Source organism: Blennius ocellaris (assembly GCF_963422515.1).
Source record: "Blennius ocellaris genome assembly, chromosome: 21".
NCBI lineage: Eukaryota > Metazoa > Chordata > Actinopteri > Blenniiformes > Blenniidae > Blennius > Blennius ocellaris.
The window spans coordinates 6037407-6052972 of NC_137670.1; the positions used below are offsets into that span (position 1 = coordinate 6037407).

Sequence of the window (15566 nt, forward strand, 5' to 3'; positions counted from 1 at the left end):
GAAAGAAAGAAAGAAAGAAAGAAAGAAAGAAAGAAAGAAAGAAAGAAAGAAAGAAAGAAAGAATCATTAGTAACATTTAAATATCAAAAAGTTTGAGGAGTTTTTGAGTTAAAGAAACAGAAGAGTGACTGAAGCAGAGAGGAAGGAGTTAAAGTGTTTCCCCTCAGTCTGAGAGGAGGAGGAGGAGGAGGAGGAGGAGGAGGAGGAGGAGGAAGAGGTGTTCTCCATTGATATCCATGTTGTCCATTCTGTTGGGAGCTGAGAGGATGTGGAGTGATGAGAGGACGCTGTGGAGACTCCGACTGACTGCAGCTGACTGTGAGTTTGTTTCTGATTCTGCAGCACGACTCCAAACATCTGATGCTTCTGATCACTGTGTTGTATCTTTGTTCTTATCTGTTTTAGTTTTGTTTTTATCTCTGTTTGCACTCCGTCTTTTTTTTTTAATCTGGGTGTTTTATCGGTTTTCACTCTGCATTTTATCAACGTTACACTTTCTTTTTTTTTTTTATCTGTTATATCGGTGTTTGAGTTTTATTTTATATATGTATTTTTGAACAATGTCCAAAAAAACGAACAAACAGAATACAAAAAAAAAGACAAACATCCAAATGAGTAATCCAGAGTCCACATGACCCACACTCCAATTTTACAATATGGGTGTTACATGGTCAAAAAGAGGGGAGGAAGAAGTGTAACTGTTTCAAATCAGTGTATTTTCACTGGTCTGCATCACGTGACAGCTGCAAAGGATCAATTCGCAACGTTTCTTCCACTTTCTCACACAGAGATGACAAACCCTCTCGACATCTTGACTTTTCTCAGTATTTTTTATATGAAGCTGCAGCAAAAGCCACATTATCTTTATTCGCTGTCATTTATGAACATGTTTCACTTATTTCACTGTTTACAAAGCCAGTGGCACCCAGAAAACTGACATCATTCTAATAAATGAACACTTTTCTCATTATTGGATGATAAACTTTGAATTTAGTGGCATTGCATCCAAAAAGTTGGAAGATATGATCTTTTGGCTATTTCCGTGATATTTGAACTTTCATTTTAATTTATCTTAATTCATCATAGTTTGACTTTTTGGAAATAAAAATACATTTGCCTTTTTTATGAGCCTCATTTGAACTTTTTTTTTTTTTTTGACATTTTTTAAACTGAATTATTTTGTATTTCTTTCTTATTTATTTACATTCATGTATCCATGGAAGTCATTTCGAAGTATTTCATATTTTAAGATGTTTAAACATTAAATTATTTTTAATTAGTCACTTTTTGGGGGGGACTTTTGTTTTAATTTTCAACATTTATATATTGTTAACATATTTATTTATTTATTTTCTCATCAACCTTAAACCTTTATTCTTTAGATTTGTCTTGCTTTATCCTCTCTTGTCATTATTAAGGTTTTTTTAATTTTTTATTTCCTTATTCTTTTTTTTTTTCTAATCTTGTAAACCAACGAGAAAGCTTCTGTTTTCCACCGCGAACCTGTTTGATGGTTTGAAAAGTTCATCTTCAGCTCCCCCCCCCGGTCATTGCAGTCCTCCTACGCAGTAGAAATACTTCCAACAGGGTGTTTTTTGTTTATTTGAATCCTCTTCGTTTGTTTTAATTCGAAGCGCAAATGTCATTGAGCGGCCGGGGAAATGAAGTTAACGCCGGGCGGCGTCTTCTTCCAGCTGGTTACGCCCCTGTTGGTTTTTCCCACTCCTTTGTGATCTGATCTGCTGCTCTGAGAGTTTCAGTTTGCACGGCCATGTCTTGAAATCGATGTCCGTTTACACACGAACGGTAGAAATTATGAAAACGATGCAGTGAGCCTGCCAGGCCAGGAGTTGGCGCTGTTGGTCGTTTTTGTAATTAAACTACACACACACTACTACTACTCATAATACAATAATACAACTGAGCTATTTCACTTCCTGTGTCCAGCCAGTTGCTCTGTCATTGGCTGATCGCCGACACCAGTACCCAGATGGCTCACCTGTTCCTCGCCAGTAAGATCGCCATGCCAGACGACCACCACAGCGGCAAAGGTGGCGTCCGGGTGCCGCCGTCCGTCTCCGCCGACAAGCTGAGCCGCGACCTGCCCAGGAAGGACCAGCACGGCCTGGTGGTGACCCGCGTCCCCCACATCAACGAGGTGCAGCTGACGGCGGCGACCGGCGGCGCCGAGATGTCCTGCTGCCGCTGCACGGTGCCGTTCGGCGTGGTGGTGCTCATCGCCGGCGTGGTGGTGACCGGCGTGGCCTACACCTTCAACTCGCACGGGTCGACCATCTCGGTGCTGGGCCTGGTGCTGCTGGGCGCCGGGCTGGGCCTGCTGGGCTCCAGCGCCCTCTGCTGGAAGCTGCGGCGCAGGAAGAAGAAGAAGGACAAGCGCAGGGAGAGTCAGACCGCCCTGCTGGCCAGCCAGGGGTACTGCGTGGCCTGACCGTGGAGGAGGAGGGGTGGGAAGCAGCGAGCAGGAAAAAAGGAAGTACGAAGCTCAGACTTTACCGACGCCGCCTGCAGAACAAAGAAAAGTTTCTTGATAACGATTTTGACGGTTATTCCTTGAAGAAGATCCTGACTGTGGATTGGAGGTTTAATTTAATCTCTGGATTTTTCTGGTTCAACCAACATCATTGTCACGTCTCTCCAAACAAATCAGACATGGCAAGAAGCATGTGATGGATTTTTATGGATTTTTCGCCGATGGGGACGTTTTTTAACTACTTGGAACTCTCTCTCTCTCTCTCCCTCTCTCTCTCTCTCTCTCTCTCTCTATTTTTTAAGACCTTTTCATCCTGAAGATGTTTACTTTCAGACTGAAAAGTTATTTCAAAGCTGTTAAAGCTTTACCCTGATGAAGAAACAGAACAAAATAGCACATTTGAATATTTTTGGTTTGTTGCCCGCCTAAAAGGAGAGCGACATCAAAACCAGGTTTATTTGCATCAAAGGGTGGGTTGTTTAACTTTCATAAAAAAAAGTTAACTCCTCCCCAAAATATACAATATCTTGAAACTATGTATTGTTAAATGCTTATATTAAAAAACATTTTTTTTAACATAGGATAATATTAAACACAAAAAGCATTGTGTCCCCCTCTTTATCGGCCTCACAATGGTTTGGTCCATCTTGCTGCCTGTGGACAAGTAGAAGTAAATCTAATTTCCAAAAATTCAAGTTAAACCACAGTTTGATTTCCTTTTACTCAATCTCACTATGTACATTTTTTTTTTCTAAGTATAATTCCACTATACTGCTTTGAAAATTGTTTATATGGCAGGAAATTCTGTCCTGATGGTTGATTTCAAAAGTCAAAATCTATGCAAAAACCCAAATAACAACATGGACCAAATTTCTGACAGCCCTCAGTTTGACAGGAAACATTAAGAAAAGCAGTTATTTATGTCAGTAAAAATCTGTAAAATCTGGATGTTGTGAGAGTTTGAAGCCGCAGTTTAAAAGCTCGCTGATGATATCAACAAGCTGAACTCACAACATGCTGCTAATAAGCTATGAAAGACACAATGAAGGTACTCTTGTTTTTTATGTACAGGTTTTTTTGTAATCTCTTGACATTAGATTAGAATTGTAAATTGATTTTGAGTTCAATCTGCAGGAAGTTTCTGATTTGACACAAAAACACAAGAAAAACGTTAAATATGCAAACAAACAAAACGTGCTATTAACCACAAATGTGGCAGTTTATTTCCTTTGTTTTCTTATCATTTTATGTCTCTGTGATTAAACGTCTGCTTTAAGTACCATTTGTGGTCCCAAATGCAGCAAATCTTGATTTCATAGTGCCATCGGAGGACTTTTAGTCAGAAAGAAGAAAATATAAGTAATAATAATGGTCATGATATTATGTATTATGTCTCTGTTACGTAATATGTTATGATTCTAAAACTCAAGAAGTCAGACTTTTCTCATGAATATGTTTGTTCTTCTTCAGGAAGCTTAATGAAAACAGTACAAACTGTACACTTACTTTTTGGGTTCATGCAAAAACAGTTCAACTCCTCGTCTTCGTCATCAGATTTTAACGTGAAACGTTTTTGGTCACTAAGGTTGTTTTGTGCTGAATGCGGTACTTTGTTTAAATTGTCCATGTGATTAACGACATAGTATTAAAAAGTACAAAAACCTTGTTCTTTTTGTATTTTATCCACTGCTGAACCACATTGTTGCCGTCATTATGTAAATAGCCACAAGGGGGCAGCATCACGACCTTTTTGGGTCTGGTTAGTGCAGTTTGACCTGATTCGATACGACTGAAAAAGATCATTAAAATTCAGGTTAAAATTTTATTATTTTGAGGTTATATTCAAGGTTTAAGAACTAAACACACATCTATGTGTAAAAAGGAAAGGTTTGCTTTGATAATTTTTGAAATTTTAAACACAAAAACACTCTTTAGCAGGTTTATCAATGATAATTGTAAATACACACAAAAAAAGTAGTTTTCAAAAAGGAAATATCTCCCTTGATTCTTGTTTTTTTCTCTTGATTGCTATGGTTGTAATTACTCTGACCAGTGGCAGGTGACAAATCGCAGAGCTTCCCAAACATTTCCCCCCCCCATTTTGTTTTGACATGGCAATATTTCAAGGCCTCCATCCACACAAACTTCTACTCATGTTTACAGTTAAATTCTGCTGCATTTGTTTTTATTAACTAAAGGTTTGATATAAAGTGTAAATACAACAGTAAACAGATAAAAAAAAATTTTTGTAAATCACATCAACAGGGAAGTTCTTAAAAATGCTTCATGTTTAAGAATTTTTGTTTTGTAAAAGGGAATTTTTAACATTCAGTGCTTTCAAGATAAGTTCCAAAAATGGTCTCTTCAAACAAACGTAGCATCTGAAAGGAAGAATAGAAAAAGACTAACCCTGAAGGTCACTACTCTGGGTATAATTTAGACCTCCTCCCTTATCGATATGATGTGATGAAAACCTTAAAAAAAACCCACAGAAAAAAACATCCTGGAATTGAGTGAATTGATGCCTTAAATAGACAGTTTATATATATATATATATATATATATATATATATATATATATATATATATATATATATATATATATATATATATATATATATAAACCATAGGGCCTGCTCACGTTCACACGGCATTATGATAGAGATTGTGTTTAAAATTTAAAGTGAAATACCAGCAAAAAAAAATCTGAATTGAGCATCAAGACCTGCAGTATGAACATATAGATCCAAATGTATTCACTTATGAAACTTGTATATTGAGGCACAACCCGAATCTCTTTGCTCAGCAGGTGTCTCGTTATTTATTCTGTAAACTTGTGATATTTGTGTCATTAAACTCCAGATTCAGACTCAACAGCTCCTGTCTGATTGACTCGTTGAGGATCAGCGTGAACACAGGAACACTCCGCATCAACTTCGACACGCCGCCCGATAACACACAGAACATGATTGTAGGGGCGGCTATTGCTAAGCTAACAAACAGTTTTTACCACATGACCCTCAAATTAAACACCAATCATCTCCGAGCTTCGCTCTCCTCCTCTGCTAAAGTCTTTCCTCCGGGAAAATAGCTGGGAAATACCATAAACACACACACACACACACACACACACACACACACACACACACACACACACACACACACACACACACACACACACACACACACACACGCACTGCTCCTCTGCTGCGATGGAAACACAAGAACCAGAGAAAACAAACGTTGAGATGATCTTGGGGGGGGGGGGGGGGGTTCCAACAGGGGGCACCAGAGCTCCCAGAAGGGGGTCCAAAGCTTTGTTTGCTCTGAGGTTGTTCATATTACATTCGCACATGCCAACAAAAACCTGAATAAGACACTTTGTACAGTCTCAAAAGGGAAGTTTGGACCTGTTTGAATTTTTTGATCAAACAATCTTTAACCAGTGCTAAACCAATCCACAACCATGTTAAAGATCCGGTTCTAACTATTCTCACAAACCAGTCCAGAAACGGATCTAAAACTACATATATATATATATATATATATATATATATATGACTTGTGTTGTTCTGTCTATGTTCAGTCAAAATTTTATCACAGCTCACAGTTTAGACGTTAAAATATGGCAGAAGTGGTTTTGGTTCTCAGTGTTTGGCCTCGGGTCGTGTGAGGAGGGTTCAGAGGGGAAATCCCGACCCTCCCTTCCCTTCCTGTAACACAGTGACCAGCCCGAATGACCAGAGGTGTAACACCCCCCCCCCCCCAACACACACACACACACACACACACACACACACACACACACACACACACACACACACACACACACACACACACACGGAAAAGGCCTGGCACGCAAAGCGATGGCAACTCGGCAGCCGTTTAAAGGGAATCGGGCTCAGAGCAGGAAGGCGTTTCTGTTCCTGCACACCCTCTGAAACTTTGAACTAATTCCCTCTCAGGCGTGAGATCGCTCCGTCATCACAGGAGAGTCAAGGTCAGCTGCAGGCGGAGAAAATAAGCCATCAGAGAGCCGAACCGACACGACTGTTTTTTTTTTTTTTTTTTTTTATCACGGAGACCAATACATCTGACCTCATTAGACTTCCTCATCATCCTCCTACCACAATACAATCATCATCATCGTCACGATCAATTAATTTGCTGATGATACGACCGTGTTCATGTTAAACCATATTTGCTCTGAGATGTGTGTTTCCTATCAAAGTAAAAGCAAAGCAGGATGATTTTTTTTTGGCTGATGATACACTTTAATTCATACTCAAATAAAACGAGGCATGTGGTTCAAATGTAGCACGTAATCCCTTATTATTAAACACACACACACACTGCAATTTTGTGTTTAATATCGATAATTCACAAACTATGGAAACAATGGGATCAAATTTGTATCCACACTTTTATTGGAACCATCGCAACCATTTATATAACTGAAATCGAAGTGAGTTTTCTTTGTGTGTGTGTGTGTGTGTGTGTGTGTGTGTGTGTGTGTGTGTGTGGTGAGAGTGGGCGTGTCCACCAACGCTTGTCTTCATTGTCATATTTTAGCCGATCAGAGACGGGAGAGGGGGTCCACAGCCTTTGATCGAAGGAATCTGGGGGTGTCCCGGCGCCAACACATGAATAACAACCATCTGAACCAGCATCCTGATGATGATCTTCGGATTTGACCACTCTGTGGTTGAATTTAAGCCGCAAAGGCAGGTTTAAATTTGATAGGCCTGCAGTGGTGTGACCTCAGGCGGCCTCTGGTCCACACACTCCTCTGAGGAAGAGAGGATATTAGTTTGCAGGCAGCAGGAGGATATGAAGACTTAACCTCTGCGGCTCCATGAACTCCACACTTCAAATCACTTCCAGAAGAGGAGGGGAGGGAAAGGAATAGAAACTGGACTGCTTTGGTCTAAGGAGTCTGCAGAGACCCTGAACCAGAATGACCAAATAAAGGTGTGGACAAACGCCAAACTCAAAAACTGTGTTTGACTCAGGAAAGAGTAACAGAGCACATAAATGTTGCAGTAGCAGTCAAATGGCTTCACCCATAAAACATATATAAATGTAGTTTAGCTTGTGCAGGTCACTATAATGTGGCTTCCGAGCTCTCTGACCGTCCGATCAAAGGACGTGAAAATGGTGACATTGTCTAATTCCCACGAGACGACCCCAGTGTTGCTTTCTCAAAATCTGATTGGTTAAAGCAACAGTTTCATTGCCATTTATTTCAACCAACAAGCGCCTGAACTGTTGATTTCTTTGACCCTCGCAACACAAGATGGTGGAAACGTGACCGGAAAACAATCGACGTAAACATGTTTATGAAAGCTGCACGACCAGAAGAAAAGCTACAAAATGAAAATCACAATTTGAAATGACTAATAAGTACATATTGATTAATATTTAAAAAAATGATTAAACTATAATGAATGATTCTGATTGGCCTCATTGGCCCGAGAGCCCACTTCTGTTATAATATGGATGTTGGATGAAATGCCATCACTCAGTGAGGGGGGGTGCTCTATGATTACACAGTACACATCACACACAGTAATTTGATTGCACTTTTTTTAATTTATTGGCAGAGTTTCACATTAATTGTTTGCAACACCAGAGTTGAATGAAATCTGAACAAACATGTTGAAGTTCAGTCCTAAAATGGCTTCTCTCGGCAAAGTGAGAATGGAGAACAATCAATGCATTTTGGACGAACATTTACATGACATTGGTGTTCCTTTGTGAGTTTTTCTGAAACTGAAATGCAAAAACAAAGTGTTTTCACTTCAAACATTGTTGTGTAAACAGGGCCTCAAAAGATTTGAGAGAGAAAAAAAAATTATTTTCTGCAAACGGAAGTCTGTTTTCTGATATTTTACCTGCTCCAATGACATCTGATTTTATTACATTGAGATCCTTCATAAAAAAATAACAACAACAGGATTTATCCCTTAAATAAGAGCTCAGAACTCAGAAACACCGTGTACAGTATCCTCAAAATCCAGGTTTTTACCATTTTGATACAGATTATTCAACCTATTACTATTCATGGTACAATATATATTGTGGTTATTGTTGCAGTTTTAAAATGACATGTACACCTTTAAAAAAAAAAAACTCATTACAACACTTTTCAAACTCAACTTCAGTGATTATTACGAAAGCTAACCACTACTTAGACACACTTTAGTTTTCATCCAGAACAACAGTAATGAAGCCACTGAGGAAACCATGAATTGATCTTTATACTTATGTTTAATAGTTTGTTGTTTTAATCCAGAGAATAAAGACACATTGATCAAACTTTTTGTATTATGTCAGAAAAGAAGAAAGTCAACTCAGGTCTCACAGTGCTCCCACACAATTATAAACCTTTATAAGCATTCAATTTGGATGCATTTTATCAATCACCCTGTTGGTTTTCTGTGTTTTTAATGTAACTATTAAACTATTAAGTTTATACGGTTTAAAGATAAAAAAGCTCAGAATGTAGAAAATGTAATTTTTTGTTTTTTCTTTAATATAAATGGAAACCAAATTTCAGATTTCAGGAGTTTACAGTGTGAATGAACATGTTTGTAGATCTGCTGAGCTTCAGACATTCTGTTAAGTTTAGTTAAATTTTTATTCCTTGAAAACTTCTTAACTGGTACAGTACACACTTTTTTAATTTTAATCCTGAACAGTATAAAAAAAATTACTTACAGTTTTCTGATTGGACCCTGAAATAAGAATATTGGATATATAAAATGTATCTCCAATAAATATTGAAGTACAATCACTTTATAAACTGTGATTCTTTTTCCACCTCCTGTCATACATCAAAGTACCTCTAGGGGTGCTACAGACACATCTGCAGTAACACTGTTATTTTAAGACATAGTTTGTCGACCATCTGTTTTTGTAACTATAATTTTGTAGGTTTTAAGGATGAAAACTACAAATCCAGTACAGTACAAAGTTTCTCTGATTGTTCTGTTATCATGTTAAAGTAGATTTTTAATACTTCCAAAACACACACACAAAAAAACCATCTTTAATTTGAAAAAGGCTTGTATCTTCTCGGAGCGAGTGTGTCCTCCCTCTGCGGTTTGAATTACGTCATAGATGGGTTCCAGTCATTGGCATTAGCGGCGGCGTTGCGTGCTCTGTGCACCCTTGAGCCTCGTGGCGGTTCGAGATGAGCCGACAGGTCAAACCTGAACATGACAAAATCTGCACCCGTCGACAACCTGAAGCTTATGTAACGTTCCCCAGTGGACAAAAACACTGCAGCAGAGGAAACACATAATACATGCTCCTAATACAGGCTCCACATAATCCACTAACATGAAATATGAAGTGGGGAGGGGGATTGTGCAACAAATATGATGGATGGGAGGCCGCCATTGGTGGGCTGCTCAGCTGGTGGTGGTAGGTTGTTTTTTTTTTTTTTTTTTTCTTTTTTTTATGTAAGAGGATTTGTCCCATCGAGGGCCTTGGTGGCACGAGCACACCAACGACTTGGTGGTGGGGGTAGGATCATCCGTCAGGCAACGCCACAGCCAATGAGCAGAGGGGACCGACCCTGGACGGGGGACGGCGTCAGGGCGAGAGTCTTTTTGGTGGAGGAGGATTTCATCATTTCAGGAAGGAAAGAGGGATTAAAGTGCCAGTTTGCCATTTTTTTCCGCATCTGTGATGTCACCGCTTGACCTTCAGTCAATAGAAGTTAATGCTGCATTCATCTCTTGTTGTTGTTTCAAGAGTTTTATCGACTCTGTTTGTGTGGTTTTAGCTCAACACTCACGTTGCCACTTTTCTTTGTGGCATGACCTGAAAATGCAAAGTGATGCTGTGTGTCTGTGATTATGGCTCCTTTTTTTCTCAGAAAAAAGTCACATACCTGCTTTGACTCACATACAGTCCAATCAGTATGAGGGTGAAATAGCCACCACTAGCCACTATTAGCAGCCAATTGTCACAATTCTGGTTATCTTTCATAATCCACAGTCAGCCATTGTTATTGAGATTCTGCTATCCACGTATATCCAGAGGAGGGTCAACCCTCATCAGGTTCTCATCAGCCTGTAGGAATCCCAGCAGCAGAGTGGAGTCTAAAGGGTGTAGCACAGGGGGATTCTGGGATTTGTAGGTGAGGTTGAAGCCCTGAAAGAAAAAAATTGCAGTGATTAGACCTGCATGATTCCAACTTAAAACCTTGTACCTGTGCTACACAACAGAGTACCTGAACACCACCTGAGACATGATTCCTGTAATATTAATGTCATCATGTGACCAAGTAAATTAGATTGTGCAGGCTATCCAGAGTGAAGTGAAGTATTAGATGGAGAAGATATGTTCCCGAGCTTGTATGAAGAATCTGTCAGTAAGACATAAACAGGATGTTTCAGTCGGAGGATTTCCCTTCGAACTAACGTCATCAGACATTCTCCATCGGCTTCTTTAACACCATCAAATCTCCACTAACACCAACATCTGCTGCCACCCCCCCAACCCCTACCCCCACCCCGCCACTGCCGGGGCCACCAAAGGGTTAGTACTGCTGTCCGCCATACGTCAAAGGGATTCGTCCGTCCATTCATTAACTTCACTGTCAGCAAAGGGTTTATGTTGTCAGCTCACTTCATCTGTGCGATTGGGGGGGGGGGTGTTGTTAGTGGTTTACTGGTCGGTTCTAAGCTTCATGCAGCAAAAGAGAAGACATGAAGTCGGGGGGCCTCAGGATAACCAGTTTGGGGTTAATTATTCACTGGTTAATAAACTGCTGCTGCTGTTTTCATGTTTCTCTGTAACTTTTGAGACAAACTCCAAACACCAAGGACTAAGAAAACTGAAGCATCACACCCTTCTAACACCAATGACTCCAAAGTTTTAACTTTCTTCGATCACTGTTGAAATTACTGCCTGAAATCTTTGGACCATCGATCTCTCCCACAGAAATGTTGGTCTCATGAGAGCTGAGGAATTCATCTACGTCTTTCTGAGTGTCGGGTAAAGCTAGTGTGACAGCGGGCTCTCATTATGTCTTTAGTTCAAGTAACATTCAGCGCCGTCCGGATTTCACAACCATACACCCAAGGTCCAGACAAATGCATGGAACAGTGGTCATATTTATCAACATAAAACATCTCTTGCATGCTAAACATTTAGTTCAGACATGTGCAAACGTTAACCCAATTCATGCATGTTTCTGTAACATCTGATTATAGCATCCAGGAAGTATGATGCATCGGTGTAAAACTGTTACATAAACATGATTTATATTAAACAGTCATGGTCTCATCTCCGTACTCCTGCAGGAGAAGTAATCATCCTGCCTGAAGATGTTCTCCAGTCAAACAGGGAAAGAAACATCTGTGGTGAAATCAGACCAAGACATTTATGACCGTTTCCACATGGAGATCAGCTTCATTTCAAAGAGTTCAGAGACGTCAATTGCCGGCAGGAACATCTCAGCACACGTGTTTTAAAAAAAAATCTATTAAACTACTAAAACTTTTAATAATACCAGCAAAAAACCTCTACATGAGGATCAGATGAAAACCAAACAGCCTGGGTTCAGTTTAGTAAATGTTTTTTCAGCTTTTTGAAAACAACTTTTCTTATGCGCTTCATGTCAAAATTATTATTAGATTTGCTCTAGTCGTTTACATAATGTAATGATTTACTTAATGTTTTATTTCATAATTTTATTTTGCAAATAATTTAGCTTTAAAAGATTTTTTTATCTCTTGATTAATTTCATTCATGTTTGATTTCTGAAACTGGAAATGGTTTTTGCTTATATAGCACTTTTTCAACTACTTGAGCAGTTGCAACACACTTTACATCGTCAATTACGTTCACCCATTCACACACGTTCACACACCAATTTATTTATATAGACTTTAACTGAACATGAATGTGATGCCCTGTTGTGTTATACATTATACATTTTATACATTTGTGTGAGTCCATTAGTTTGTTATAGCATATTCAGGTGTCCCTTCAACAAGACTTTTTTTTGTATCAAGGTTGAATTTTATTTATTTACATTATATCACCTTACTGAATCACGTTTGTGATGGTTGCCACCGTCACTGGCAAATATCTGTTTTAACCTCAAATCATCCCATTTTGATAAAACTAACCAAAGACATGGAGTTCTCAGTCTTCTGCATGAAAATGTCTTTAAAGTTACATACATTATGAGACTAAAAAAAACAAAACAAGTGAATTCAATGAATAAGTAGTTTAGCCCTCATCATAACTTATACGTTCAAATTAGGAGCATTATGTCGGAACATTTACCACCAACAGAGAAAGCCAGACAGTTTAATGGTGTTTTAATGACTTGATGCTGTTTTCCTTTTAAAAATCCATATCATGAGATAATCTGATCTTTTCAAAGCTGCCATGTGCAGATGTTGCAGGAAGCATCCGATATTTGCTAATTTCGGGATAATATTGAGAGCATTACATTCATTAATGTGCACATTTGCAAAGTGTTAAAGCTGGAGGAAAGGATAAAACGTTCAGTCTATTAAGTGCCAGCAGATCAGAAACTAATAGATTGCTTTAACTAACTAATGAGGTTCATGTTAGCTGATGATGAGATTAACAAACAGTAGCTGTCTACGACCTCCATCAATGTCACACTGAGAAACCCAGTGTGATGCTCGCCATTGATTTCCATGTATTTGTGCATATGTATGATGGATTATAGCCTGGATGTGTCCCATATTTATGTATGATTGTATGGAACAGATGTCCTCGGCAGAGTGAACTGCCACTAATGATCACATGCACAGCTGCAGGTCCTTTCACACAAATCTCTTTTTCTCAACTTTGCATCGGCCATTTTCAAACCAACAAATCCCCTCAGTTTGTTTCCTCTCATGGTTTTGATCTTGTTTTTAATCCTCATGGGACAGACGGCGAGCACTACTCAGTGTTTTTGATGCAGCCACTGTACCCGAAGTGATGTCGGACAGAAACATTTTGTTCGGCAGATTTGTTGCTTTGTGCCACACAAACCGTGTGTGTGTGTGTGTGTGTGTGTGTGTGTGTGTGTGTGTGTGTGTGTGTGTGTGTGTGTGTGTGTGTGTCACAACTCTTGGTAAATTGACAAGTTCCAAGAAGTCAAGAGTGCCTATACTGTGTATTAATTGACTGAAGTGTGGGTCCAAAACATTTAATACATACTTGCTTTGAGTCTGCACCTCATTGGTAAACGAACCAGTGTGCGTGTCCATTTTGTTGCTAAATTAAGAGGTGTGGGTCTCCAATTGGTTGCTAAACTGACAGATGTATTTTTCTCACTCACACCGTAAATCGACAGATCTGTGTGTCCGCTTTGTTGGAAATCAGATGGGTTTGTGGCCCTATTTCATCACTAAACTAGCGGGTGTGTGTCCCCAGTATATTCGTAAACTGAGAGGTGTGTCCCCAGTAGATGAATAAACTGGGAGGTGTGTGTCCCCAGTATATTTGTAAACTGTGAGGTGTGTGTCCCCAGTATGTTAATAAAACTGGCAGGTGTGTGTCCCCACCTTCTTAGTAAACTGGCAGGTGTGTGTCCCCAGTATGTTTAAAAAACTGGCAGGTGTGTGTCCCCACCTTCATAGTAAACTGGCAGGTGTGTGTGTTCCCAGAATGTTAATAAAACTGGGAGGTGTGTGTCCCCAGTTTCAACATACAGCCACACGGACACTTGTTGGAATACATTTCTTAAATAATAAATGTCAACCAAAATCCATTTTTCTTTTGGCAGTTTGTATACAATAATTCTCGCCTAACTCATTTCTGTTATAATTTTGCAGTTTTTTTTTCATTACTGATGCAACTGTTATGTTGATATTAAAGGTTTTATAGTAACACTTTAATTTTTTTTGTATTTTGTCAATAATTAATTGAAATATTAAATTCAGAATATCATTTTATTGTGGTATAACTAAGTTTTTTTCATTTACAGCTTCTGTAGATTATTTATATTCTCAACGTAATGTAGGTGTTATATCGATATTTCTAAATCAATCTTATGAACAAGAACTTGTATCATTAATACCAGTCAAAAAAAATTCTTTGTTTTGTTTTTCTTTGTACTTTGAATTTATACAGGTACTTTTCCACCTTTTCATCACCTGATTCTTACCTCCTGCTGACTCCCAAGGACCTCATCCACACTGTCCAGGGAGGATAAGATTTCAAATAAGAGTCAGAGAATAGAAACCCTGTACAAAGTGATGACACTTTGGCACCTCCTCCTCCTCCTCAGACCAGCGTGCTCCTCTTCTCCCTCTCGCGCTCCCTCTCCCCTCGGTCCCGGCTCAGGTCGGGGGTGGGTGGCTCGCCGTGGCCGGCTGTGTTGTTGGGCTCGTAGCGAGACGAGGCGGGCGAATTCTGCATGACCACGAGGCGGATGGGCGACTGCGTGGGTGGTGGCGGGGCATTGTCGGGGGCGTACTCCTTGGTGGGGTCCTTGCCGCGGCAGTCGTACAGGATGCAGGAGATGAGGAAGACCAGGAGCAGGATGACATAGCTGGCGACCAGGATGATGAGGTTGAGGGTGACGGGGTCAATCTCCAGGTAGAACTCCATAAAACCCATGATGGCGCCTCATATCTCGCCCCGGGTCCGGGGGGGTGGGCGGCTGGGGTGGTGGGGTGGGTCAGTGAGATATCAGCACCCGAGACGGGGAAGAAGGAGAGCGTGGTGAGGGACGGACGGCCAGTTGGAGAGAGAGAGAGAGACAGAGCGAGCAGAAAGAGAGCAGAAAGAGCATAAAGAGAGCGGCGTCGGGTGAAATGAAGGATGAGAGGAGGGGGTTGGGGGTGGAGGTGGGGGTGGGGGTGGGGTTGGGTGACAGCAGGCTGGTGAATGTGAGGCTTTAAAAGACATTAATCCCCCGACCTGGACTCCCGGCAGCCAATGATGATGAAAGCTGCTCAGTTTTAATAACTTAAGCTGCCATTTTGATTTCAGCGGCCGGACACTTTAGAGCGCCGCCAACCGAGCCACACTCAGCCAAATGGAGGCGCGGGCGCACACCTGTCAGCACATCTCGTCACGTAACCCA

The 15566-nt window shown here is 40.1% G+C and overlaps 2 protein-coding genes across 2 annotated transcripts; one reads left to right on the forward strand and one right to left on the reverse strand.

Annotated features, from left to right (window-relative positions):
- The first annotated feature begins 217 nt into the window (after positions 1–217).
- On the forward strand, positions 218–4192 carry LOC308145736 (transmembrane protein 100-like). The gene is made up of 2 exons (XM_080517264.1): positions 218–318; positions 1948–4192. The coding sequence occupies exon 2, from the start codon at positions 1991–1993 to the stop codon at positions 2447–2449; it is 459 nt and encodes a 152-aa protein (XP_080373390.1). The 5' UTR covers positions 218–318; positions 1948–1990; the 3' UTR covers positions 2450–4192.
- A 10569-nt stretch (positions 4193–14761) lies between these two features.
- smim36 (small integral membrane protein 36) lies at positions 14762–15097 on the reverse strand (the record flags this gene model as incomplete). Its single annotated transcript, XM_080517414.1, has 1 exon — positions 14762–15097. The coding sequence occupies one exon, from the start codon at positions 15095–15097 to the stop codon at positions 14762–14764; it is 336 nt and encodes a 111-aa protein (XP_080373540.1).
- Positions 15098–15566: the final 469 nt, after the last annotated feature.